At 42.9% G+C, this 26,433-nt stretch overlaps 2 protein-coding genes across 2 annotated transcripts; one reads left to right on the forward strand and one right to left on the reverse strand.

The window, feature by feature from the left end:
* Window positions 1-25,571, reverse strand: LOC114259258 (laccase-14). The gene is made up of 7 exons (XM_028199269.2): window positions 25,400-25,571; window positions 22,877-23,028; window positions 6,178-6,422; window positions 3,271-3,396; window positions 2,012-2,606; window positions 1,020-1,381; window positions 1-476 (listed from the first exon to the last, which is right to left on the reverse strand). Exons 1-7 carry the CDS (start codon window positions 25,505-25,507, stop codon window positions 289-291), a joined length of 1,776 nt encoding a protein of 591 aa, XP_028055070.1. The 5' UTR covers window positions 25,508-25,571; the 3' UTR covers window positions 1-288.
* LOC145822930 (uncharacterized) lies at window positions 6,417-9,502 on the forward strand. Its single transcript, XM_082921497.1, has 2 exons — window positions 6,417-8,822; window positions 8,897-9,502. The coding sequence occupies exons 1-2, from the start codon at window positions 8,385-8,387 to the stop codon at window positions 9,170-9,172; spliced, it is 714 nt and encodes a 237-aa protein (XP_082777623.1). The 5' UTR covers window positions 6,417-8,384; the 3' UTR covers window positions 9,173-9,502.
* Window positions 25,572-26,433: the final 862 nt, after the last annotated feature.

The raw sequence follows: 26,433 nt of genomic DNA on the forward strand, positions 1-26,433 counted from the left end.
TTGAGCTCCTAAAACTTATACAAGCATAGAATCAAAGCTAAAACAATATGGATAAAGGGTACAAGTGTTAAATTCAGTTAAAAATAAAATATATGAGAAGTGCATATAATATATGCTCTCATTGAAATATCATACAATATATGAAAAGTGTCTTGTTTTTTTTTTAATCTCATATTCTCCTACCAACTAAAAATTATATCCTAAAAAGTAAAGGGGGAGCCAACAATGATTCAATGCCATTCTTCTGGATAATATTGTTCATTCAAATTCATGTGTATGAATTTAGATTTATTTACTTTCTTGACGCAACTTGGACTTCATGTAGTCAAACAGCGACGTCCCACAGCTACAAGTTGGCAATTCTGAAGGCGGTTCGCGAATGCTTGTCTCTGGTGTCCCGCCATCTCTTACTATGAAAACAGCATCCATACCCCAACTCATATGCCGGTCGAAATGACAATGCATAAACCATACTCCTGCAGAGATGATTGCAAGAAGGAAGTATCTATTACTGGAAAAAGATGTAAAATGTAAGAATAAAGAGTGTATATAACGTAAGTCTAGAGCAGTATTTGGGCTTATCAAGACTTCATCATCCGACTCTACATAGCTCAGGTCATGTTTGGTAACGTTTTTGTTTTTTTTTTGAAAATTTTGAAAACTAGAAACAAAAACATGTCCGATAACCGTTTTCATCGTGAGAAAAATAGTAACAGTTTTAAAATGGGAAAAGTGAAAAAAAGAAAGGATTGTTAGCTCTACTCCAATAACCCACCAAACTTATTTTCTTTTATTACTAAAAACATGTGTAGCAAACATGTTAGTAAATGCAACCACAACTATGCGTTTTCAGTTATATATGCCAAGTTGATACAATCTTTTTGGGGTGATTTGGATTCTTTGTCCCAACCATAGTGTAAATAAATGCTTATATCTTTGATCTTTTGATCTCAGACTAGAACCAAATACAAATTTTAAATCCATCACGTGTCAGAAATTTCGAAGCTAAAGAAGCATACCTGGATTGTTAGCTCTGAATCTGATGACTGCCCAACCATCCTTAGGAACTGCAACAGTGTTTGCTTCAGGTGGATCTTTCAAGTTAAAAGTCAGTGGGTCAGTGACATTGTCAAAGTTGCCCTGACCCGTCGCAACAACGTAAAATCTAAACCCATGAAGATGGATCGGGTGGTTCTCTCCTGCGTCCAACACATTAGTCCCTTGGAACACCATCTCCACTGTTTCATTGTAATCCAGCATCCTCACCTTGGTCGCTTGCAGTGATAGTGTCACATTGTCTGATGTCAAATCCTCTGATGTGAAATTGTACCAGTATGCAGGCGTGATCGGGAAATTAGTATCGTAGTACCCACTCAAATTCCTACATGATCATCATTAGGTCATGAAGTAAATTTCTTCGTATTTGCACATAAATATATAGCCATTTTAGTTTTTGTGAACTTTGTACTTTCACTTCACTACATAAAATGCATTACTATGATAAGTTAATAAACATATGGATTAAAAAATGAACAAAATGTATTTTAAGTTAACTATACTAATGGTTTCTAAAGCATACTTGGGCAACCAAAATGCATACTTCGGTGACTAGATGTGTATTTGGTCCTTTATATTTTCTGATAATGTAAAATTCCAAAAAATATCCCTCTTTTGATTATGGATTTTGAACAACTAACGCTAGGGACTGAAGTGTAATAGATCGCATACTTTGAGGACCAATGTGGAAAAAGCAAAAGATTGGGAACTAAGTATAACAGATCGCATACTTTGAAGACCATTATTGTAAGAGTAACGCTCGCTATACATAAAATGATTTCTTACTAGATATTTTTAGCACGAGACACAAAAGTAATGGGATTCACATAAATAAATAGATGTCGGACCAATAACTTTGTGTCTAGTAGTAAGAAATCCATTTATGTATTGCATTTTCCTTGGTGTAAGAGTTTAACCCTTGTATTTTAAAAATTAGAAAAATTAAGAAGAATACCAGTAATAGGCTTGCAGTATATCCACTTCTGGATTTGCAAAAGTTATGTTGTTAAAGCCTGCTGCAAGCCTGTCACCTTCAGGGCCATCACATGAGGAATTCGGGCAGTGCAACAAGTTCATACTGATTACAACATACATTCTAGTACTGATATTCATAGGTAAATCTATGGGGTGCTCTTCAGATGCTAAGCTCCTGGTTTTTCTCCAAAAATATGAGGCGGCACCAATATCATAGAAATACGGCACATCATACGGATAAGAAGGAATAATTGATCTGTCATAATCCCCATTGTACTCAAAAATTGCAGAAGTGATAGTTTTGTCGAAGTCATCGGTTTGCCCATCGAAGTAAGGACTGGCAATGAAGTAATATCTTCCAGGGGCTTGGTTTGCTGTGACAAGGACATCCAGTGTTTGCCCTGGGGTTATGATTAGATAGTTGTTATAGATTGGTTTGATGTAAGCAGCATCCCAACCGACAACAGTGAGGTTGTGGTCAGCAATCCCAATGAAAAAATCTGTGTTCATGACGGCGTTCACTATGCGAAGAAGATAAGTCTTGCCATGATCAAACTTTATTTTGGTTGTTGATTCTGCAATATAATGCAACCATGAGGAACATTGTGCACGTGTACAAGGAAAAGGAAATAAAGTTACTTTCCATATGTTTAATTTTTAGGTAAATTACATTTTTCACTCAAACTTTCATTATAATTTTACTTTGGCCCCTCATTTTTTAATTGCAACAATTAAGTCTCAGACTTTAATTTGTGTTTCAATGTGGTCCTGCCATCACTTACCATTAAAAATTTCAGTGGGAAGTGCTCACATGAGAACCACATGAGAACAATTTAGGAGCATTGGAGAAAAAATTCGTATAACAAATTACACTTTTCACCCGTCAACTTCCACTCAAATTTTACTTTGGTCTCTCATGTTTCAACTTTCACTAACATTTTAAATGGTGGAGTGACAGGGGGATTGCATTCAAATACGGGTTGAAGTTAGAGGACATAATTGTTGCAATTAGAAGAGAAGGGGTCAAAATGAAATTTGGGTGAAAGTTCAAGGGCGAAAAGTGTAATTTACCTTCTTTGTTTTCTCATCAAAAAAGTTGTTTTGGGTTTAATATTATGGCTAATAAACAAAGAGAGAAACAACACAGGCCAAAACAAGTCACATTTAGAAGAATCTAATTATATATTAGACTCGTGATTTTCAAAAATATTATTGTGCCAAAGTATTTGAATAACTTACCATTAGAGCATGGATAAAAATCTCCTGGCTGACCATTAATGCAATATGCATCTGACAATTTTGCCTCTCCACCATGTTCGAGAGCATAGTTCATTAGCGCCATAACATCTTGTTTATACCATGATGCTGCAAAAATAATACCAGAGTGAGAATATGAGTGTATAAACACTTGCATTTGTCTAAATACATGAAAAATAATACGATATTGTACTTTTTCAAACTCGTAGTACATGTTTATTCTCCTGTTATAATTGGTATTATGCACTCTATTCTTTGTATATTTGTTTATATACCGTGTATTTATCTATTTACTTCTCTACGTGCAAGATTGGGTCCAAATAAAAAGCAAGTGTAATATATATTATTGCGCTCATTTCTTGCAGCTTCAATCTTTGGGAACAACTACCACCGGGGGTGGTGGTGGAGTAGAAAGGTGCCTTCCTTCCACACAAGTGAGCAGGGCTCGATTCCTGAGGGGCACGATTAGCGGCCCTTTTTTTCAAACGGTTGAAGTTGACTGCACTGTACTCCGCTCATGACTCTGCCTCCTGTGCTGGGGGTTAGTACATTCCTTTCTTGCCCCAGTGGTGAGTCCCTTCCTTTGAGTTGGGTAAAATCTGGTCGGCAACTGGTTATCTTGGGGCCAGGGCCCAGAGGTGCTATGATGCCCCCACTGATCGTCCTTTTTCTCAGTTCAAAAAAAAAATAAAAAAACTTTGGGAACAATTTATTATCTGACACATTATTTTAGTTCCTTGTTATGTTGGCAATCGTTTACTTTGTTGACATACCAAATGTAGTTCCAACTTTGTAACATATTGTCTGTGACTAAATAAGCTGAAAACATTAACGGGAAAGGGTGGGAGAGGGAAACACTTTGGTAGTAAAAAGAAATATTGAACAGTAAAAGCATTGGTGAAGTTTGACGAGAATACTACCTAGGAAAGCAATTTGTGGCCCAACATGGTAACCCAACTGTGCATAGAGAAGTGTACAGAAAAATTAGTATGTGGCCCAACATGCTAACCCAACTGTATTTTTGGTGAGCAAAGAAAAGTGCACACAAAAATTAATTTGTGGTCTAGATTCATTCTGATATAGTTTGATGAGAATGGTAGCTACCAATGCAATTTCTGGCCCAACATGCTAACCCAACTGTATCTAAACCATAATGTTTCATGCATAGGAAAGTACACAAAACAATTAATGTGTGGCCTAACACTATATCAGAGCAAAAAGATAAATGAATAATGGGATATCCAAATTCATTCTAGGTGTACGGTCCAACATTAATTTTTATGTACATGGTTCTATGCACTTACCATTACTGGTATGTAACTGGTATGAGTTAAGGTTTTAGACATTTCTAGACAAATGACACAAGTTAGGGACCTCTTGGATTTTCAGCATGCTTCCAAAAATGGGTGATTTTCAAAGCCGGCTGAAGTTGAGCTCATGTGTATAATTCAACTGTTGTTTAACATTTCTATTTTGCAGAAAGTTGAAAGAATTTTTTCCATCAAAAGAATCAAAAAATAAAAAAAGAAGGGTTAGTTACGTATTTGGTCCCCAGAGTATACCTGTGTCATTTTGGCTCTCAATGTTTAAATCATGTCAATTTAATTCTCAATACATAAAAATGGGTAAATTACACTAAGCTCCCCTAAAGTTTGGAAAAAATACAATAAGCCCCACAGTTTTGATATAATTACATTAACCTTCCTTTTAGTAAGGTTAAATAAACCGAAACTAACGCAAATGGTGCGAAAACACAAAAATAAACAATGTAAACTATACATTTTCGTGTTAAAGATATGACAATATTAAAATCTCAAGGAACAACAATGTAATTATGTCAAAAATGTGGGAGGTTAGTGTAATTTATCCTATAAAAAAATTGGAATAAATTATCAATAGATTATAATAGTTTGACTGAATTTCAATTAAGTCCTATTGAAGATAATTCCTAATAAAATTGTTGTTAAAAATAATTTTTTGTAACAATTTTTTACACATATCACTAAAAAATTAATAATTAGTGACTTTTTTGGTCATGCTTTTTATAAATTGTCGCTAAAACTTACAATTAGTGATTTTTTCTGTGACGAATTTTTCAAACTATCGTTGAAAGTTGAAAATTAGTAACATTTTTTTTGCGACAATTTTTTTTTAAACTGCCGCTAAAACTTATAATTAGTAACATTTTTTGCTATATATTTTTCAAACTGTCGTTAAAAATAAACAATTAGTGACGTTTTTCAATAATGTTTGATAAAAAATATCATTAATTATCATAAGACATGTTAGACAATGAGTGCACCTATTAGGACGTCCCCTAAAAATTGTTTCAATTTGGTGCCCAAACCAAACTCCATCAATAGACCCTGAATCCAGATGAAGTCAGGGGGTAAATGTGGATTCTTAAGGCCAAAATGACACAATCACATATTTTGGATACAACAATGATTGAGACCCCCCACTGGGAGACCCCCACAACTCATTTTGGATCTCTACCATTGACGGTGTCGGCCACACACATATAGGAGTGGGTCCCATACATACATCAACGATCAACGATGGAGATCCAAAGGGAGTTGTGGGGGTTTTTAAAAAATGGGGTCTCAAGTATTTTTCTTTTGGATAATAAAATGTGATTTTTTTAAGTGAGTTTACACATTAATGATGCATTATGGGATTGGCAGTGCAATTTTTTTAAGTGAGTTTCTATATTTATTTGTGAGTTTAACAAAGGACCAAATTCAAACGTTTTTTATATATTAGAAATAACACAACTAAAAAAAATAAAAATAAAATCCCAATTGTGGAAACTAATTCAATTAAGCTCAATCAAAAATAAACTCTACAGCTGTAGATGAAGTTAATTGATGGTGAGAGAAAAATGCATACCAAGTACAATAGCATGCTCTTCATCGGGATGGGGAAAAGGATAAGACTTTCCAAGAGCAGGCCAGATAACAATGGCGCCATGAACGGTGGATCGAGTCCAGTCGCTGTGAGCATGCCACCAAAGGGTTCCTTCTTCCGATGAAAACAGAATTTGATAGGTGAAGTTACTACCTGCTGAAATTCCGCATTGTGTGATGTATTCAGGCCCATCGAACCATGGATTCCTCGGCTGCTTCACTCCATGCCTATTTCACATTTTACAACACACAAAAACAAAATCAACATGTTCATATGATTTGTAAGGAAAACCCTATTTTTACAAGAACATTAAAGGTCTCTCTCTCTCTCTCTCTCTCTCTCTCTCTCTCTCTCTCTCGTTTGGAGTAAAGTTTTCATCCATACATACACAATGAAGGGGGATTGTCTTCTGCGGATCAGGTGCTCGACAAAATGCCCGAGAAAGGTTTTGTTTGCGCATCACTTCAGTGTTGTTGGCATATTATGCGGTTTTGCGAAATTTATAATCCAATTTATTGCTTTATTTTTTTTTTTATTTTCTTTTGTAAATAAAAAGTATTTGCAAAAATTTTAGTCATGGCAATGGATCATGTACGAGGAGCAAATATTCCGGCAAGTCCGTACTCCTTTCTTCCAAGCTCCGTTTACGTCCGATCACCTACGAGCAAATAACGGTGAGCTGCCTGGCGGTGTGTGGCCGGAAAAACCCTCCGACGATCAAGTTAGCACACACCTTAGGATAGAGAGAGAGAGAGGAGTGATAGTTTTCTTACAAAGTGTTCATCTGTTGGTATGGGGGGCGCAGACATGCTTATATACCCTCTGCGCCTCATATCCACTCCCAGTCATCTCCCGACACGTGGCTCTGCTATCCCATCTGTCAGCATAAACCTTGCTGAACATCACCTAATCCCAACTGCCCGCCCTCTCAGTTGGAGCTCGGCAGCCGAGCTTCTCCATCCGCGGCCGTGCTGTGCTTCATACCCAAGCACTTCACTGGCTAAGCCCAGGGAGGACCGAGCTAGGCGGCATCTCGGCATAGCCGAGCCCGGGACACCTCCTGTTGTCGGCCTTCCTGCCGATCAAACGGTTACCTCGGCCGACCACGCCTTTCCGGGCGCCGGTCACCCAGCTTGTCTGGCTTCCACCATCCCCTGATCAAGCAGCTCGGTCCAACCGAGCACTGCCTTGCCGAGCAGCTTCTTTATGGTCTGGGGCGGCACACACTTGGCCCAATTTCTGCCCAGCCCAAGTTCTGGCAGCCCATCTCCGAGCGGATAGTCGATCATCTCGGCCCCATGCACCATTGGGCTCTCAACCTGCTCGGCCGTTACATCGGCCCAATTCCAGATCATAAATCCCCCTCTTAATTGCCCCTTAATTCCGTCCGCAAGAGCGTGACTGGGATTACCTATACTTCGACCGGGGTACGGCATCCCAGCCGATGTCCACCTGGAGCTCGCGGAAGAAGAGACCACGCCTTGGGGTAGAACAGAACAATGCCCCTTCACCGTGCTGTCGATCGTTGAAGGAGGCCTCCACTTCCCTCTGAACCCACTTATCATCGAGTTCCTACGCCGAACCGGGCTAGCACCCACCCAAGTGTCCACCAACACTTACCGGATAATAAACGGCGTGCACGAGCTAAACAACCAATTAGGCATAAGCCTAGGTTTAGCCGAGATCCTGCGCCAATACACCCTAGGCCACACCGGCGACGGTCTCGCCTATTATCTCAAGATTAGACCAGGCAGAGAGAAAATCGTGACCGGCACACCAGACAAGGATCTTCACGACGATGATTTCTTCTGGGTGTCTGGCAATTACGAGACAGCCGAGGTACCGGGCTGGATGATAAGCAAAAAATTTGGCAGCACATGTAAGCCGCGCAAATTATCTCGGTTAATACACTTTCTTCGTGTTTTTGTACTTTAATCATTTTCTTTCTTGTTTCTTTTGCAGCAATCCAAGCCTTGCAAGCCAACTATCAATTCCCCAACGTAGAGGCAATCAGGACCGCGCTCCGCTATCGCGACCGAGATTGCAACCAATTGCTCGGCTACAGTCCCACATACAGATACTCCGCTCCCCGCCAGAGTAAAGTTACAGACTTCCTATGCGCTCCAACACCTCCACCAGATCCAACTCTGCCAGACGTTCCCCTCATTCGCCTGACAGAGGAACAAGAAATGGCCAAACGAAGCAGAATCAAGAACCTGCTCACCGCCACATCCGCCGAGATGCCGAGCGTCGTCACTCGCTCGCCAGCCGCCGGTCAATCCAGCGGTGCCGTGGTCGCTCTTGCCTCTCAAGCGACCGGGCAGTCTAGCCGAGACCCTGCTCCACGCCGTGCTGGTAAAAGAGCTCGGGCAGACCCTTCTGCTGAGCTTGTCGCCGAGTTGACTACCGAGCATCCATCTGACGCTCCTGTCCCAGTGCCGGCCTGGCGTCCACAGCTAAAGCACCGGGGTCAAGACATCCCGGCTATGGCTTCGATCAAGGGCGATAAAGCGCATTTGCTCGCCTTCGATCTTTCCAAAGCTCTTCTTCTACCGAGCGACGTGGTCGGCAGCGACCACATCCCTGACACTCGGTTGGTAAAATCATCAGTGAAGTCCATGGCCAGGGTAAGTCAATGTACATCTGAAAATTTCACAAGTGTTTGCCCGGTTCCTTTTCTAATCAACTTTGCTTCTTGCAGGCCATCCAAAAGCAGCACTTGGTCATGGAGCGCATCCATAGACTTCGGCAGAAGGTGAGTGATACCGCCAGCCAAGTCGAAAGCCTCCAAGCCGAGCTCGGCCGGGCAAAGTCGTCGCTTGAGATGGCTAATGCAGACAATAACAGATTGCTCAGTCAGCTAGATGCGGCCGAGAAAAAACAGGATGAGCTCCAGACCGAGGTAGACGAGCTCAAGAAGTCGAAAAAGAAAGCCTGCCGGGCTGCTAACAACGCCGGCTTCAACGAAGCCGAGTAGAGCTACAAGAAGCAAGTCTTTGCAACACAAGACATCTACTTCAAGGCTGGCTAGAAGTCCGCCTGCGAGCATCTCGGCCAGGGCTCTGACACCGATGTATTTGCCAATCCTCCTCCTACTTCGCTACCGGTCTACCTCGTGCCTTACGCGAACGACGTCTTCAGCGCTTTGCAAGCTGAGGCCGAGGAAGGGCTTGAAGAAGGAGATGCTGAGACAGATTCAGAGGCAGAAGATGCCGAGGTGCAGGAGCAGCCCGGTCATGAAGAGCCCGGTGCCCAAGACAAAAGTCCACCCATAAACGTTGATGCCGCCGAGGATGAATTTACCAATCTCTCCCCCCTAGTTTAGTTTTCTTCTCTTTATGTATTTTTGCTTTCAGCACTTTTGATGTAACTGGGCTCTGTCCCCACCTTTTGTATTGACTTTCTTATTAATGAAAAACTCAATTTTGCCAAGTGTTTGCACGGTTGTCATCAATTCCATCTTCAGCAAAACACCTCGCCAACCAGAATTCATAACTCGGTTGAAGTACTTATGCAGAACAAAACTGCAAATTCCTAAACCGAAATAATCATCTCGGTTAGTAATCACCAAGTCTTCCAACCAGAATAAACCATCTCAATTAGAAATACTAAGTTGGGCAAAACGCCAATTCACGCAATCGGAGTGAACCATCGCGGTTGGGAGTCCTAAGTTGGACAAAACACCAACTTTTCCAACCGGAGTAAACCATCTCGGTTGGGAATCCTAAGTTGGACAAAACACCAACTCCTCCAACCGGAGTAAATCATCTCGGTTGGGAATCCTAAGTTGGACAAAACACCAACTCCTCCAACCGGAGTAAATCATCTCGGTTGGGAATCCTAAGTTGGACAAAACACCAACTCTTCCAATCGGAGTAAATCATCTCGGTTGGGATTCCTAAGTTGGACAAAACACCAACTCTTCCAACCGGAGTAAATCATCTCGGTTGGGAATCCTAAGTTGGACAAAACACCAACTCTTCCAACCGGAGTAAATCATCTCGATTTTTTATATTAAAACAACAGTCCAAGTGCTAAAGCAAAATTACTTCTATAGATTGACAAAAAGAATTACATTGTGAAGTGCAAGCCAAAAAATTCCTTTGCACAAGAAAAGAAAGCAAAAACTTAAAAGTAATACAGTTTCAGGTTGGCCGCATTCCATGGCCGGGGTATTGCTCTTCCCTCTAAATCCTCCAAGTGGTAAGCCCCCTTGCCCGCCAGACCGGTGATCTTGTAGGGTCCTTCCCAATTTGCCCCTAGTTTGCCTTCACCTGGCACCAGGGTGTTGCCCATAACTTTCCTCAAAACCCAATCACCAACTTTGAACGGTCTGGGGTGCACCGTCTTGTTGTATTTCTTTGAGAGCTCTTGTTGGTAGGCGGCCACATGGATGAGGGCCCTCTCCCGACGCTCTTCCACTAGGTCCAGCTCCAAGGCTATAGCCTCGGCGTTTAGTTCGGGCTCAAAACTCTCGCTTCTTAGGGTGGGCATGCCAACTTCCAAAGGTATGACCGCCTCCATGCCATAAGCCAAAGCAAATGGAGTTTCCTCGGTAGATCGCCGCGGGGTTATTCGGTATGCCCAAAGGATGCTGGGTAACTCCTCAGCCCATTTTCCCTTTGCCTTCTCCAGCCGTTTTTTCAACCCATCCAGAATAGTCTTGTTCGATGCCTCGGCTTGACCATTGGACTGCGGGTAAGCCGAAGTGGAGTTGTAGAATTCAATCTTCAAATCTTCACAAAATCCTCGAAACAGGCGACCGTCAAACTGGGTGCCGTTGTCAGAGATCAAGATCTTTGGGACGCCGAACCGCGTGACCACGTTCTGCCAGACAAACCGTTTCACGTCTTTCTCTTTGATTGTTGCCAAGGGCTCAGCTTCAACCCATTTCGTGAAGTAATTTGTGGCCGCAATGAAGAATTTTCGGTTGCCCGGTGCTATTGGCAGTGGCCCCACTATATCTAGCCCCCACATGGCGAAAGGCCAAGGACTGGTGAGGGGGAGAAGTTCCCTAGCAGGCTGATAGATCTGATGGGCGAATTTCTGGCATTTTTCACACTTGCGGACGTACTTTTGTGCGTCGGCCTACATGCACGGCCACCAGTACCCCTGTGAAATAGCTCAGTAGGCCAAGGACCTGCCCCCTATGTGACTGCCACAAATGCCTTCGTGAATTTCGTACAGGAAGGCCTCCACACTACTCGGGTGCACGCACTTTAGATAAGGACCGGTGAAGGACATTTTATACAACGCACCAGATGGAGAGAGCCAAAACCGCTCTGACTTCACCCGGACTTTGTGTGCTTCTTTCTTGTCAGTTGGTAGAGTCCGGTCTCTGAGGAACAAGATTAAGGGGTCTATCCAGGAAGGACCTAGCGCGGCGCAGAGAACCTCCGACTGCCCGGCGTCTTCAATGCTTGGCCGTGGAAGAAAGTCAATTAACAAGGGGTTTGGAGACGTACAATCTACCATGGAAGCGAGGCCGGCGAGCTCATCAGCTCGGCTGTTTTCTTCACGGCCAATCTGTTGGACTCTGATTGCCTGAAACTGCCTGATGTGTTCCCTCACCAGAGCTTGGTACTTCGTCATCCTGTCGTCCTTTGCTTCTTAAATCCCAGAGACTTGGTTAACCACAAGCTGGGAATCACTGTACGCAAGTAGCTCGGAGACTTTCATTTGAATAGCGCTCTTGAGCCCGGCGAGAAGGGCCTCATACTCAGCCTCGTTATTAGATGCGGGGAAGCCAAGCGTGATAGAATGTTCAATGGTTAGGCCATCCGGGGAGATAAGAACGATACCTAGGCTGGCACCATGACGGTTGGATGCTCCATCAACAAAAAGCTTCCACATTTCCCCCACAAAAAGCTTCCAGCTGTCTAATGGGATTTGAGAGTTGCGAAGGGCAATGGGATCACGATTTCTTGGCTGTCTGGGTTCAAGTTCCGTGTTGATTGGTTCCACTCCAGCCCCCCTTGGTGATTCGGCACCGGACTCAGCAAGTCGGTCTGTAATGCTCAAGTCCGTAGGTGAATCATCAGGTTGCGGTGCTATGCCGGCCACAGGTTCTGAGCTGTGGGGTTCCATTTCTTCCTCCATTTCTTCCCCCCTTGGTGATGCAGGACCAGACAGAGCAGATGGGTTGGTGATACTCAACTCCGTCGTCGCATCACCGGGTGGTAAAACCGTTCAAACTGAGGGCGCTTCGACGGTGCGCGCAAACTCTGCGTTGCTACCTCCATCAACTGGTTGTATCTCAGATGGGCTTGCGTGCATCTCATCATCTGCCACGGTAATATCGACCGGGCATACCGGATAAGTGCCAGGTGAGAACTCGGCGACGAAGTCTGCCAAAGTCTGGGCTTTGATTGCAGTGCGCGGCTGGAACTTCACATCAAACTGTCCCAACTCGACCGCCCACTTAAGAATTCGGCCTGAAAAGTCCGCCCGTTCAAACAAGGCCTTGAGGGGAAACTCAGTCAGTACGACGATGGTATGGGCGTGAAAATAGTGCGCTAACTTCCTTAAAGCCATCATCAATGCCAGTGCAAGCTTTTCCAGCGGCAAGTATCTCGTCTCGGCCGGCAGCAAGGTCTTACTGACATAAAAAATTAGGAGGTGCTTGATTCCTTCAGCACAGACTATCACCGCACTGACTGCGTGCTAGGAGACGGCGAGGTAAAGATAGAGCTCCTCACCCGGCTTTGGTGTAACCAACAGTGGCGGAGAGGACAGATATTCCTTGAGCTCGGCCAAAGCTCGGTCACACTCTTCGTCCCACGAGAACTTTGACTTTAACGCTTGAAAGAAAGGGCGGCAGCGATCTGATGACCGGCTTATAAACCGATTAAGCGCGGCGGCCATCCCGGCCAGATGCTGCACGTCCTTAGCCGAGCTGGGCTGCTTCAACTCTTGCACGGCTCTGATCTGAGTAGGGTCTGCTTCGATGCCTCGGTTCGTGACTAAGAACCCTAAAAATTTTCCGGATCCCACGCCAAAGGCACACTTTGATGCATTCAAGCACAGCTGGTGCTTCTTTAAAATGGCAAACATCTCGGCTAAGTCGGTCAAATGGTTTGCCTCATATCGGCTCTTTACCACCATATCATCGATATAAGCCTCCATTGTACGGCCGAACAAAAGAGCAAACATTTTGGTCACCATCCTCTGAAAGGTTGCCCCGGCGTTCTTCAAACCAAAAGGCATGACTCGGTAGCAGAAGAGTCCCCTTGGAGTCGTGAAAGAGGTGATCTCTCGGTCAGGCCCATGCATGGCGATCTGATGGTAGCCGCGGTAGGCATCCAAGAAACTGAGCCTATGATGTCCAGCCGTCAAGTCCACAAGCTGATCAATTCGCGGCAAAGGAAAGCTATCTTTGGGACAAGCTCGGTTGACTGTTTTATAGTCGACACAAACTCACCACTTTCCATTCTTTTTGGGCACCACTACAGTATTGGAAATCCACCGAGGGTAGTGCACTTCCTGAATTGCTCGTGCCTCCAATAGGTTCTTCACCTCCTCTGCAACTACCTCGGCGTGATGCAGTGTCGATCTCCTCGTTCGCTGGATGACTGGTTTTGCTCCAGGGAAGACATTGAGGTGATGGCAGATGAAACTTGGATCGAGGCCAGGCATGTCGTAAGGCGACCACGCGAAAACTTCGATGTTGGCCATCAAAAACTCAACCATCTCTGTCCTTTCTGCGACCGTGAGACTTGAGCCGAGCAAGAAGAACTTGTCCGGCTGTTCTGTATCAATTCGCACCTCAACCAATTCCTCAACAGCCTTGTCTTCGGCCCTGGTGCCCACATCATCCAAGACACCCTGGTCCTCCGGTCCCTCAATCATTTGAACGAATCCTTTAGCAGCCCGGCTTCCATTGACGGCCACGAAGCACTGCTTGGACATGACCTGATCACCCGAAATCTCCTTGATTGCCCCAATTGCCGAGGGAAATCTCATCACCTGGTGGTAGGTCGACGCTACAGCTTGCATAGCGTGAAGCCATCCCCTTCCAAGGATAAGGTTGTATGTCGAAGGCACTTGTAGCACCCAAAACTCTACTTGCTTGACCACGGATCCCGCTTTAACCGGCAGGATAATCTTTCCCAAGGGCCACTCCGGTTGTGAGTTGAATCCGACCAGTGGCGAAGTCGCCGGAGCCAAGTCTGTCTCCCGGAGTTTGAGTTGCTTGAACGCATCATAATATATGATCTCGACCAAGCTTCCCTGATCGATCAAGATCCGTTTAACATCAAATTCCTTGACGCGCAGTGTTACTACTAAGGCATCGTTGTGTGGCGTCTGGATACGCTCTAGATCCTTTGAGGTGAAACTAATCACGTCTTTTTCTTCTGTCTTCCCCCTTTTGATGGCAGGCTGTACCGACAAAACTTCTCGCATATGTTCTGCCTTTTTTATCATGCCCCGGAGTTCGCAAACACGCTCCGGTTCTACGATGCCGTGGATGACATTAATGACTCCCTGTGGTGGTGCGTCTCGGTCATCCTGTCCCCTGGGATCGACCGGAGCCTGATTTGGCTTTACGCCGCCATCAATGTAAAGATCTAGATGCCCGGCCCCGACCAGCTCTTCTAAGTGTTGCCGTAAAGGAAAACAATCCTCTGTTCGGTGGCCCCTCTCCCGGTGGAATGTGCAACGATACCGCGGATTGTAGCCCTTCTATCCATCGCCCAACTTAGCAGGAAACCGGACATACTCCTCGTCTCGGTTTTCACTAAGTATGCGATAAATTGGAATCTTGAAGACTGTGGTGATGCCAGTCCTTGCCTTCAATCTTCTGTTAGCATCCGCCACATCATCTCGAGCGTAGTCATCCCGGTCGTTCCGACGTCCTCTACCCCAATTTTTGTGATTCGAGCCACGGTTTGATTCCTCCGCTCGTTCATTTGTGCGGCTGGACTCTTGCCCAACTGCGTGCACTTTGCCTGCTGTCTTCTTGTCTGTTGCTACCGGTATTGCCTTCACGGTAGAAGCTGGCGCGTCATCCTCTACTCGGATGTGCTCATTGATGCGCTGCATGAGCTGGCCCATGGAGGTCGGTTGGTGCATGGTCAGCGAGTCCCGCAATCTATGGCCGACCGGGAGACCACGCTTATATTGCGTGATTGCGAGGTTGACCGGGCAATCCAAGATCTCGTTGAAGGTTTCCCAGTACCTTGAGTTGTACGCCTTTAGTGTGTCGCACGGTTCCATCTTGACACTTAGCAAGTGATCGACTTCCTTCGGTGTTTTTGTGTTGGTTTTGAAGCGTGTAACAAACGCCTCGGCCAACTGATGCCACCTTTGTATGCTCCCTTCCGGCAACCTCTCAAACCACTTTAAGCCCAGCTCGCCTAAACTTGACGGGAAGATTAGGCACATAAGTCCGTCATTTCGCCTATGTCCGGCCATAACCTGTCGGAAGTGGCTCACATGCATGTAAGGATCGGTTTTTCCGTCGTAGAGTGTGAACTTAGGCTGGTGGAAGCCTGCTGGAAGCGGTGTTATTTCTATTTCCAAGGAGAAAGGGGTGGCGCTCAGCCTGGCCAAGTCCGTATCTTCAAAGAGTGGCACTGCTTGGCGGGGTGGAGGCATTCCGACCTCTTCGCTGGCGTGAACCCCATAGGATAACCGCTGGAACACCAGTATTCTCTGAGCTTCACGCCAGCGAGCCCGCTCCTTTAAGACTGCCCTCAAATCCTCTGAATGAGCGGAGTAAGAATACCTCGACGTCGTCTCCGGACGTGAGGGTTTGTAGGTGCTGTCTTGCGCGCTAGACTTCTCTACACGCGCGTCGGAATCACCAACCTGGTAACTTCTGGTAATAGATATGGACTGAGTACGTCGCTGACTCTGTCCGCCCGAACGGCGGGATGGGGTGCGCTCACTGTGGTCTCCCACTCCAACTACACCTTTCCCTTTGACATGCCGCTTCAGATCCTCCATCTCCGCTGCCATTCGCCGGATGACAACATCTTGGTCCCTCAACTTACTTTCCAGGCGCCTGGCGTGTGAGTCTCTCCTCTGCCGGTGACCGTCTGGACTCCGCGAATGACCATGACTTCTTCCGCGCTTATCCCGCGCGTCTACTGACTGTCCTCCAGTGGGCGTCCCCAAGTCCGCCATTGGATGGATGGCGGGAGGACCTTCTCTCCTTCGGGTGAAGGCAAACTAGGGGCAAATTGGGAAGGACCCTACAAGATCACCGGTCTGGCGGGCAAGGGGGCTTACCACTTGGAGGATTTAGAGGGAAGAGCAATACCCCGGCCATGGAATGCGGCCAACCTGAAACTGTATTACTTTTAAGTTTTTGCTTTCTTTTCTTGTGCAAAGGAATTTTTTGGCTTGCACTTCACAATGTAATTCTTTTTGTCAATCTATAGAAGTAATTTTGCTTTAGCACTTGGACTGTTGTTTTAATGTAAAAAACCGAGATGATTTACTCCGGTTGGAAGAGTTGGTGTTTTGTCCAACTTAGGATTCCCAACCGAGATGATTTACTCCGGTTGGAAGAGTTGGTGTTTTGTCCAACTTAGGAATCCCAACCGAGATGATTTACTCCGGTTGGAAGAGTTGATGTTTTGTCCAACTTAGGATTCCCAACCGAGATGATTTATTCCGGTTGGAAGAGTTGGTGTTTTGTCCAACTTAGGATTCCCAACCGAGATGATTTACTCCGGTTGGAGGAGTTGGTGTTTTGTCCAACTTAGGATTCCCAACCGAGATGGTTTACTCCGGTTGGAAGAGTTGGTGTTTTGTCCAACTTAGGCCTCCCAACCGCGATGGTTCACTCCGGTTGCGTGAATTGGCGTTTTGCCCAACTTAGTATTTCCAATTGAGATGGTTTATTCCGGTTGGAAGACTTGGTGATTACTAACCGAGATGATTATTTCGGTTTAGGAATTTGCAGTTTTGTTCTGCATAAGTACTTCAACCGAGTTATGAATTCCGGTTGGCGAGGTGTTTTGCTGAAGATGGAATTGATGACAACCATGCAAACACTTGGCAAAATTGAGTTTTTCATTAATAAGAAAGTCAATACAAAAGGTGGGGACAGAGCCCGGTTATATCAAAAGCGCTGAAAGCAAAAATACATAAAGAGAAGAAAACTAAACTAGGGGGGAGAGATTGGTAAATTCATCCTCGGCGGCATCAACGTTTATGGGTGGACTTTTGTCTTGGGCACCGGGCTCTTCATGATCGGGCTGCTCCTGCACCTCGGCATCTTCTGTCTCTGAATCTGTCTCAGCATCTCCTTCTTCAAGCCCTTCCTCGGCCTCATCTTGCAAAGCACTGAAGACGTCGTTCGCGTAAGGCACGAGGTAGACCGGTAGCGAAGCAGGAGGAGGATTGGCAAATACATCGATGTCAGAGCCCTGGCCGAGATGCTCGCAGGCGGACTTCCAGCCAGCCTTGAAGTAGATGTCTTGTGTTGCAAAGACTTGCTTCTTGTAGCTCTGCTCGGCTTCGTTGAAGTCAGCGTTGTTAGCAGCGCGGCAGGCTTTCTTCTTCGACTTCTTGAGCGCGTCTACCTCGGTCTGGAGCTCATCCCGTTTTTTCTCGGCCGCATCCAGCTGACCGAGCAATCTGTTGTTGTCTGCATTAGCCATCTCAAGCGACGACTTTGCCCGACCGAGCTCGGCTTGGAGGCTTTCGACTTGGCTGGCGGTATCACTCGCCTTCTGCCGAAGTCTGTGGATGCGCTCCATGACCAAGTGCTGCTTTTAGATGGCCTGCAAGAAGCAAAGTTGATTAGAAAAGTAACCGGGCAAACACTTGTGAAATTTTCAGATGTACATTGACTTACCCTGGCCATGGACTTCACTGATGATTTTACCAACCGAGTGTCAGGGACGTGGTCGCTGCCGACCACGTCGCTCGGTAGAAGAAGAGCTTTGGAAAGATCGAAGGCGAGCAAATGCTCTTTATCGCCCTTGATCGAAGCCGTAGCCGGGATGTCTTGACCCCGGTGCTTCAGTTGTGGACGCCAGGCCGGCACTGGGACAGGAGCGTCAAACGGATGCTCGGTAGTCAGCTTGGCGACAAGCTCAGCAGAAGGGTCTGCTCGAGCTCTTTTACCAGCACGGCGTGGAGCAGGGTCTCGGCTAGACTGCCCGGTCGCTTGAGAGGCAAGAGCGACCACGGCGCCACTGGATTGACCGGCGGTTGGCGAGCGAGTGACCACACTCGGCATCCCGGCGGATGTGGCGGTGACCAAGTTCTTGATTCTACTTCGTTTGGCCATTTCTTGTTCCTCTGTTAGGCGAATGAGGAGAACGTCTGGCAGAGTTGGATCTGGTGGAGGTGTTGGAGCGCGTAGGAAGTTTGTAACTTTACTCCGGCAGGGAGCGGAGTATCTGTATGTGGGACTGTAGCCGAGCAATTGGTTGCAATCTCGGTCGCGATAGCCGAGCACGGTCCTGATTGCCTCTACGTTGGGGAAATGATAGTTGGCTTGCAAGGCTTGGATTGCTGCAAAAGAAACAAGAAAGAAAATGATTAAAGTACAAAAACACGAAGAAAGTGTATTAACCGAGATAGTTTGCGCGGCTTACATGTGCTGCCAAAGTTTTTGCTTATCATCCAGCCCGGTACCTCGGCTGTCTCGTAATTGCCAGACACCCAGAAGAAACCATCGTCGTGAAGATCCTTGTCTGGTGTGCCGGTCACGATTTTCTCTCTGCCCGGTCTAATCTTGAGATAATAGGCGAGACCGTCGCCGGTGTGGCCTAGAGTGTATTGGCGCAGGATCTCGGCTAAACCTAGGCTTATGCCTAACCGGTTGTTTAGCTCGTGCACACCGTTTATTATCCGGTAAGTGTTGGTGGACACTTGGGTGGGTGCTAGCCCGGTTCGGCGTAGGAACTCGGTGATAAGTGGGTTCAAAGGGAAGTGGAGGCCTCCTTCGACAATCGGCAGCACGGTGAAGGGGCATTGTTTTGTTCTACCCCAGGGCGTGATCTCTTCTTCTGCGAGCTCCAGGTGGACATCGGCCGGGATGCCGTACTCCTCCCTGAACGCAGCCAGCGCGGCCGGAGTATCCACTAGGAAGCGAAATTTCCCCATTTGTGGCCGGCCTAGGATAGCTCGGCTGAGGGGTTTGGCACTGTGGTAATTGGTTGCTACTCGGTCATGAGAGCCTCAAGAATGGACAGTGGTCCCCTTGGACTCTGCAGGAAAAGGATGACAAGTGTAAGTGTGAGCGCGGTCGCGCGAAAGGAGCTGGACTTTAGCTCGGTCATTAAGAGTGCCAAACCACCTCGGTTGTCTAATCTAACTAAGGAGCTCGGTCGCCCAAGCAGACCAGATGTTAGCCCGGTTGAGCGGCCAAGTCCTTTTGTTTTCTCGATTTTTACTGGGATTGAGACAAACATGTTATTTGCTCGGTTAGATTGGTTTTTTGGATCAAATGAAGACTAGGAGCCCGGTCCGCCCCAGTTCTTCAGTGTTCTTCAGGAAAATGAAGAACACCAAGAACAGTGGGAGGTTTGGGACGGTTTCTATGGCCTATGCCCTAAGAGCTACGTTTTAGTGCCCTAATGTGTGTAATATTAATGAAAATAGCAACAAAAGAGGGATCGAAGGTCTTACTAATGAGGGGCAACTGCTTTTCCTTCGAGCACAAACGCAAAGAACGGCAAACGAGGCCTGGACAAGGATGCTAGAGCTCTGGAGTCGAATAACAGAATGGCAGTAGGAGGAAATTGAGTTTGGGGAGGTCTTGTATGTATAGACAAGGGAGAGACCGCCCAAATTCAAATTCTGGCAAAAACGGCGGGTTAGCTACTCGAGAACCAATGGCAGCCCGCCACGTGTCCCCATTTATGGCGACGTCAGAACTGAAGAGACAGGTTGAAGAGTCGAAGAGCCAACCGGGCTACTTTCGAAGAAGAGGACGTCAGCCGAGGAGTATAACCGGGCAAGTTTGCAGACAGTTATGTTAACTAGCCCGGTCGCCCTTTGTCATCTTGAAGACCGAAGAGATGTTACCCCGGTCGAAGTATAGGTAATCCCAGTCACGCTCTTGCAGACGGAATTAAGGGGCAATTGAGAGGGGGATTTATGATCTGGAATTGGGCCGATGTAACGGCCAAGCAGGTTGAGAGCCCAATGGTGCATAGGGCCGAGATGATCGACTATCCGCCCGGAGATGGGCTGCCAGAACTTGGGTCGGGCAGAAATTGGGCCAAGTGTGTGCCGCCCCAGACCATAAAGAAGCTGCTCGACAAGGCAGTGCTCGGTTGGACCGAGCTGCTTGATCAGGGGATGGTGGAAGCCAGACAAGCTGAGTGACCGGCGCCCGGAAAGGCGTGGTCGGCCGAGGTAACCGTTTGATCAGCAGGAAGGCCGACCACAGGAGGTGTCCCGGGCTCGGCTTTGCCGAGATGCCGCCTAGCCCGGTCCTCCCTGGGCTTAGCCAGTGAAGTGCTTGGGTATGAAGCACAGCACGGCCGCGGATGGAGAAGCTCGGCTGCCGAGCTCCAACTGAGAGGGCGGGCAGTTGGGATTAAGTGATGTTCAGCAAGGTTTATGCTGACAGATGGGATAGCAGAGCCACGTGTCGGGAGATGACTGAGAGTGGACATGAGGCGCAGAGGGTATATAAGCATGTCTGCGCCCCCCCATACCGACAGATGAACACTTTGTAAGAAAACTATCACTCCTCTCTCTCTCTCTCTATCCTAAGGTGTGTGCTAACTTGATCGTCGGAGGTTTTTCCAGTCACACACCGCCAGGCAGCTCACCGTTATTTGCTCGCAGGTGATCGGACGTAAACGGAGCTTGGAAGAAAGGAGTACGGGCTTGCCGGAATATTTGCTCCCCGAACAGATCATTTGTTTTAGGGTTGTCCCATGCACATGCACCCCTATCACAAATTGTGTAATTTATCACAAAATTTTGTAAAATCACAAAACATATAATCTCAACACAAATTGACATAATAAAATGTTCAAAATTTTGTAATTGATGTTACAAAAGTTTGTGACTTTAGTTACGATATTTTTTGTTATGTTAATTTATAATGAGATTACACATTTTGTGATTGATATTAAAAAAATTTGTAATAAAGTTCACATTTAGTGGTAGAGTGCATATAGTATTTGTTTTCTTAAAATGTGCACGCCATAACATTTCCCTGTTTTGTTTAACACAAATGCTAGCACAATTGCCCTAAAACATTCGAGTAAATATTGGACATAAGAGTGGTATTACATAACCCTATCATCGATGTTAAATGAGTAAGCTCGCTTTATTACCGCAACATGATTGGGTTAGTAAGAAATAATACATGTCCACGCAATTTCATTTGTGATTTTTATTGTCCGATAGATATCATATGAGATGGTATCACCATTATACATTGTTTAGGATAATTGTTTAATTTTAAGATTTGTACAAAATGTGCTTTGAATTTCGGTCAAAAAAAAAAAAAAAAAAAAACCTTAAAAAAAGTTTTTGAAATTAGTGAATAATTTTACATTTATTATTGTTATTATTATTTTTTCAGTGACATTTGCTAGCATGACTTTTGTTTTAAAATGATAACAATTAATATTTACAATATCATTCTGGCTTGGTTTGGAAAGTGGGTTGGCTTTTTGGCTTTTTGGCTTTTTGGCTTTTTTGGCTATTTTAGCCTGGGCTAAAAAGCTTGGTTTGGGAAGGACTTTTTAGCTTTTTGGCTTTTTTGACTTTTTTTGTGAGAGAAGAATGTAATGATTATGGGTTGGATGTGATATTTTGTTTGTTATGGCTAAAATAGCCTATTTTGTTTTTTGTGGCTAAAATAGCCAAAAAAAGCCTGAAAGCTAACTTGCCAAACAGAGGCAAGAGCATCCCCAACGGTGACTCAAATTTTTCACTAAATTTGAGTAAAAAATGACCCATTTCACTAAATTGATACCACTCGCTCCAACGGTTCACCTTTCACCAAATCTATCCCGGGTCGACCGGCCGGTTGACCGGTTAGGTAATTTTTTTTTTTTTTTTTTTTTGCGAATTGTCTGAACTTTTTTTTGAACTTTTTGAACTTTTTCGGGACGACCGGGGTGGTCGACCGGCCGGTTGACCGGTTAGGCAAATTTTTTTTTTTTTTTTTTTTTTAAACGGTTTGAACTTTTTTTCCTGAACTGTTTGAATCTTTTACTGGTTGACCGGTTGGTCAACCGGCCGGGCAACCGACTGGTTGACCGGTGTACCTCTTTCAACGGTTAGTAACAGTGATTTGGTAAAATCTGTGTCTCGTTCTCAGTTTAATACTTTTTTTGCTGAAATCTCATTTTGATATCAATCTGGTGCAACGGTTGGAGCTTGAAAAAGTAAATTTTTCATCAAAATTTGAATTTGATGCTGGGTTTGGTTCACCGTTGGAGATGGTCTAATAAGTTTCTATATTATTTTACAAAATACTTTAAAATAAGTTCACAATGGACCCAAGTCCAACCAGTAGACTCAAATCACCTATAAATTAGGTATATCAACTAAAACTCAACACAGAAATAAAAATTAAACTTAGATTTATCCCTGTACTTCTAGATTTTATGTTACGATTTGTAATTGATTCTTTTTCTATCTCTTCTCAATTAATTAATTTTTTTAAAAATGAAAAATGAGTCATTTACTTGGGTGTAAGCCCACACGTGCAAGCCCACACGTGCAAGGGAGAGAGAGAAATTACCAGTGAATAGTAACGCCATAGTTTCCATTATTTATGACATTGACATAGACAGTGTCTCCTTTGTGGACGCGAAGGGTTGGTCCTGGAAAGCTTCCATTTACCGTTAACATGCTCTTTGTGCTACACAACTTTGTGAAATTTGACTCCTCTAACTGCAATGCAACACCAAAGCCCAAATCAATTTATTTTATTTTATTTTTATTTTTTTGATAATTACCAAAACCCAAATCATTATTCATTACATGCAAAAGATTATTAGATTTGATACCCTTTTTCCTTTTCTTTTTTTGGTATATCATTTATTCGATGCAGACCTTTTTGCCAACTTACAAATCACACACCCTTTCGCATCAACCATTCGCATCTTATTTTTCCATAACCAAATAGTAGGTGTGAGGAGAAAAATTGGAGCACATAGATGATGAATGCTTCTCCAAATTGCAAGGTTTTTTTGTTTTTTTATTCGTATCAAAAGTTTAAAATGAATCGCTATCAATCGTAGTGTAATATTATTTGAGTGCCAAGGGATACTTAATACGAATAAGGTGATGTAATACTAAATTTCTTTAAATTGTTACTCATGAAAAATAGCTTTGCTACTGTTAATGTATATATGGTATATATTTCTATATATATTATGTATTAATTTCCTAAATATATTAGGTATTGTCATAATTAGGTTTTTTATAGGATACTCTTTCCCAAAAAAAAAAAAAACAAAAAAAAAGGTGTGAGTTTGATGGTGTGCCAGAGGAAGCGGCTTGGATTGTGCGGCAGAGAGGGGCGGCTTGGGTTGTGCGCTAGAGAGTGCGGCTTGGATTGTGCGCCAAAGGAGGCGGCTGGATGGTTTACATGGTGTATAACCATGTTCACCATGATATAGATATAATAGCTACAAACATATAAACCGATCACGTAATTGGATACAAAATACATACATATGAATAGATAAGAATTTATTAGGTTGACAGAAGGGGTGAACTTTTGAAAAAAAAATTATGTTTATTTATATTTTGTATCTAATTTTATAACTGATTTCTATATTTGTAAACTTATTACTGAAAAAATGGTTTCATGGCAGCCAAATCAGCCAAGGATATTAGCAATGAACTAAGGTCATATTTGTTTGAACGGATTGGATAAAAGGAATTATAATCCATCGGATTGCTAATCTTGGGATACATAATCCTCGGACTATTTAATTGGAAATGATGTTTATTTCATGTTTGATTAGTCATGGGATTAGATATCAATAAATGACTATTCTATTCAATCCTATGTTTGTTTGGAATATTATAAAGAAAGATAATGCTTAAAAGAATATTTTACCTTTTTGAATTGTTTATTAAATAATAGCAATACTAAATTTGACTTATAAATTTTATTTTATTTATTGACTAGAACTTTTAAAAAATTAAATAAATAGAACATCAATAGAAATTAAATAAATTTATTTTATTTTTTAGTTGAGACTTTAAAATTTTATTTTATTTTACTAAGTACAATACATAACAAAACCAAACAAATTGTCTATGTAGTAATGAAAAAAATAAATTGAATCTTTATCCCACCATTTGAAAAAAATTGAATTTTTATCCTATCATTTGAAAAAAAAACAATTGAAAAATAATTAAGATAAATGTATTTGGGCAAAAGTGACTTTTTACAAGTTGATCGCATGGGATTGTTATCCCACCATTTATATCTCACATCTCCTATAGGACACGACAATCCCACATATGAAAGATATTGAGTTCAGTTTGATTCTTAATCCGACCTACAAATTTTTAATCAAATAATGGACTCTTCGATGAAATGGACATTGGGTCCAAACTCCCCCTCCAATCCTTCCAAACAAACGCATCCTAACTGTATCAAGAATCAATATTTTGGGTTGTATCAGTGTGTTTGGTTTGAGTTTTCTGAATTAAGTTTTTTGAAAACTGAGCTTTTTTATTTTCGTGTGTTTTTTGTTTTTAGTGAATATTTTTAAAATTTTAAACATTTTTTTTACTTTTTTAGATGCACCTTACTTAGATGTATCTAAAAAGTAAAAAAATTGTGAAAAAATATTTTAAAAAATTAAGAAATACATAAAAATACAAAAAATGTACTAAATTCTTGTATTTTTTTGTATTTTTGGTATTTAATGAATTTTTAAAAGATTTTTTTTATAATTTTTTTACTTTTTAGGTATATTTATATTAGGTGTGTCTAAAAAGTAAAAAAATTGTATAAAATATTAAAAAAATTCAATAAAAATAAAAAAAAAAAACACGGAAAATAAGAAAGTAGAATTTTCTGAAAACTATTTTTAGAAAATGGGAACCAAGCAAGCTGATTGGTATTAGAAAATTATAAAAATCAATACATATCATCCGATATCTAAAACCATGTTAAGTATATATGCAAAATGTGACAATGTGTTTAGAAGAGCATAAATGACTGACTGTTCTCAGTGCATATAACATGTAATTTTGTAATGAAAACATGAAGTGGTGGAATTAAAGAAAATGTACTTACAACAAAGGTATAGTAACGGACATCGGCATGAGCAACCCCAAATAGCATCCCACAGAGAAGCAGAGAGCCAAGAAAGCTCAAGTATAGATCCATCGTCTTGGAAGCCATTCCCAGTTTTCTCTCTTCTTCTGAAAATTGTCAACTTTGGCTCTTAACCCTTTATATATATATTTCTGTATATTAATGATATATAGCAGAGGAGAGAGAGAGTTAAATGTAGTTAGGTGGACACCAGTCCTGCAGTTAGTTTGACAGTGGAGATGTGGAAATGTTGTTATTCAACATTTGTTTCTTACAGAAAACTTCATACCCTCCACAAAAAAATAAAAACATGAAAAAATAAAATCTCAAAATGTATATGTATTATGGAAATAAAGTGTATGATTCAAATTCAATAAGGAGAATCATATGTACTACTTAATTATAACTTTTTTTTTCTTAAAGAGTGCGTAATATTGTTAGTCATGTGTATTTATTTATCAGCAATGATACATTCCCAAATTTCGAAACTCTAATTGAACTTTAATAATGTGAAAATTAAAAAAAAAAAAAAAAAAATCAAGACCAAAACATCACATCAATAGATATGACTCACCCCTTAGAGCTCCTTTAGAGCTCCTATAAATTTTCTTTAGTTATTGATTTTTGGTCATGTTAATTTGACTAGCATATATTATAAAAAAAATAAAAATTTTCGGTAAGATAATAATATGAGTGGACATAAGCTTGGCTCAACTGGTTATACCTTCTAATTTTAAAGGGAGAGGTTCTGGGTTTGAAAAAGTACCGAATGCCTATTAGCATGTTAACATATTAATCTACCAACAACATATTTTAAAAAAAAATAATAATAATAAATAAATATGGGTGGGAGTATGTGATATATTTTGGTGAATGAGATAAATAGAATTTATATTCAAGGCCAGAGGTATGTTCCCAACTTGTTTGGTTTAACTCACTTTTCATAAAATTAATTTTTTTATTTTTAGTGATTTTTTTAATATTTTATGTAATTTTTTTTATTTGTTAGATAC

The sequence above is a fragment of the Camellia sinensis genome, chromosome 3, assembly GCF_055761805.1.
Source record: "Camellia sinensis isolate YWXY chromosome 3, ASM5576180v1, whole genome shotgun sequence".
NCBI classification, from domain to species: domain Eukaryota; kingdom Viridiplantae; phylum Streptophyta; class Magnoliopsida; order Ericales; family Theaceae; genus Camellia; species Camellia sinensis.

Bases quoted from the DNA above. Each gene is read 5' to 3' on its own strand.
- LOC114259258 (XM_028199269.2), bottom strand. From the start codon at position 25,507: ATGGCTTCCAAGACGATGGATCTATACTTGAGCTTTCTTGGCTCTCTG. The intron at 6,423-22,876 runs GTAATTTCTCTC...AATGTGAAATAG, and splicing joins TATGGCGTTACTATTCACTG to GCATGGAGTGAAGCAGCCGA. The intron at 477-1,019 runs GTATGCTTCTTT...TCATCTCTGCAG, and splicing joins ATTCAGAGCTAACAATCCAG to GAGTATGGTTTATGCATTGT.
- LOC145822930 (XM_082921497.1), top strand. From the start codon at position 8,385: ATGGCCAAACGAAGCAGAATCAAGAACCTGCTCACCGCCACATCCGCC. The intron at 8,823-8,896 runs GTAAGTCAATGT...TGCTTCTTGCAG, and splicing joins CAGTGAAGTCCATGGCCAGG to GCCATCCAAAAGCAGCACTT.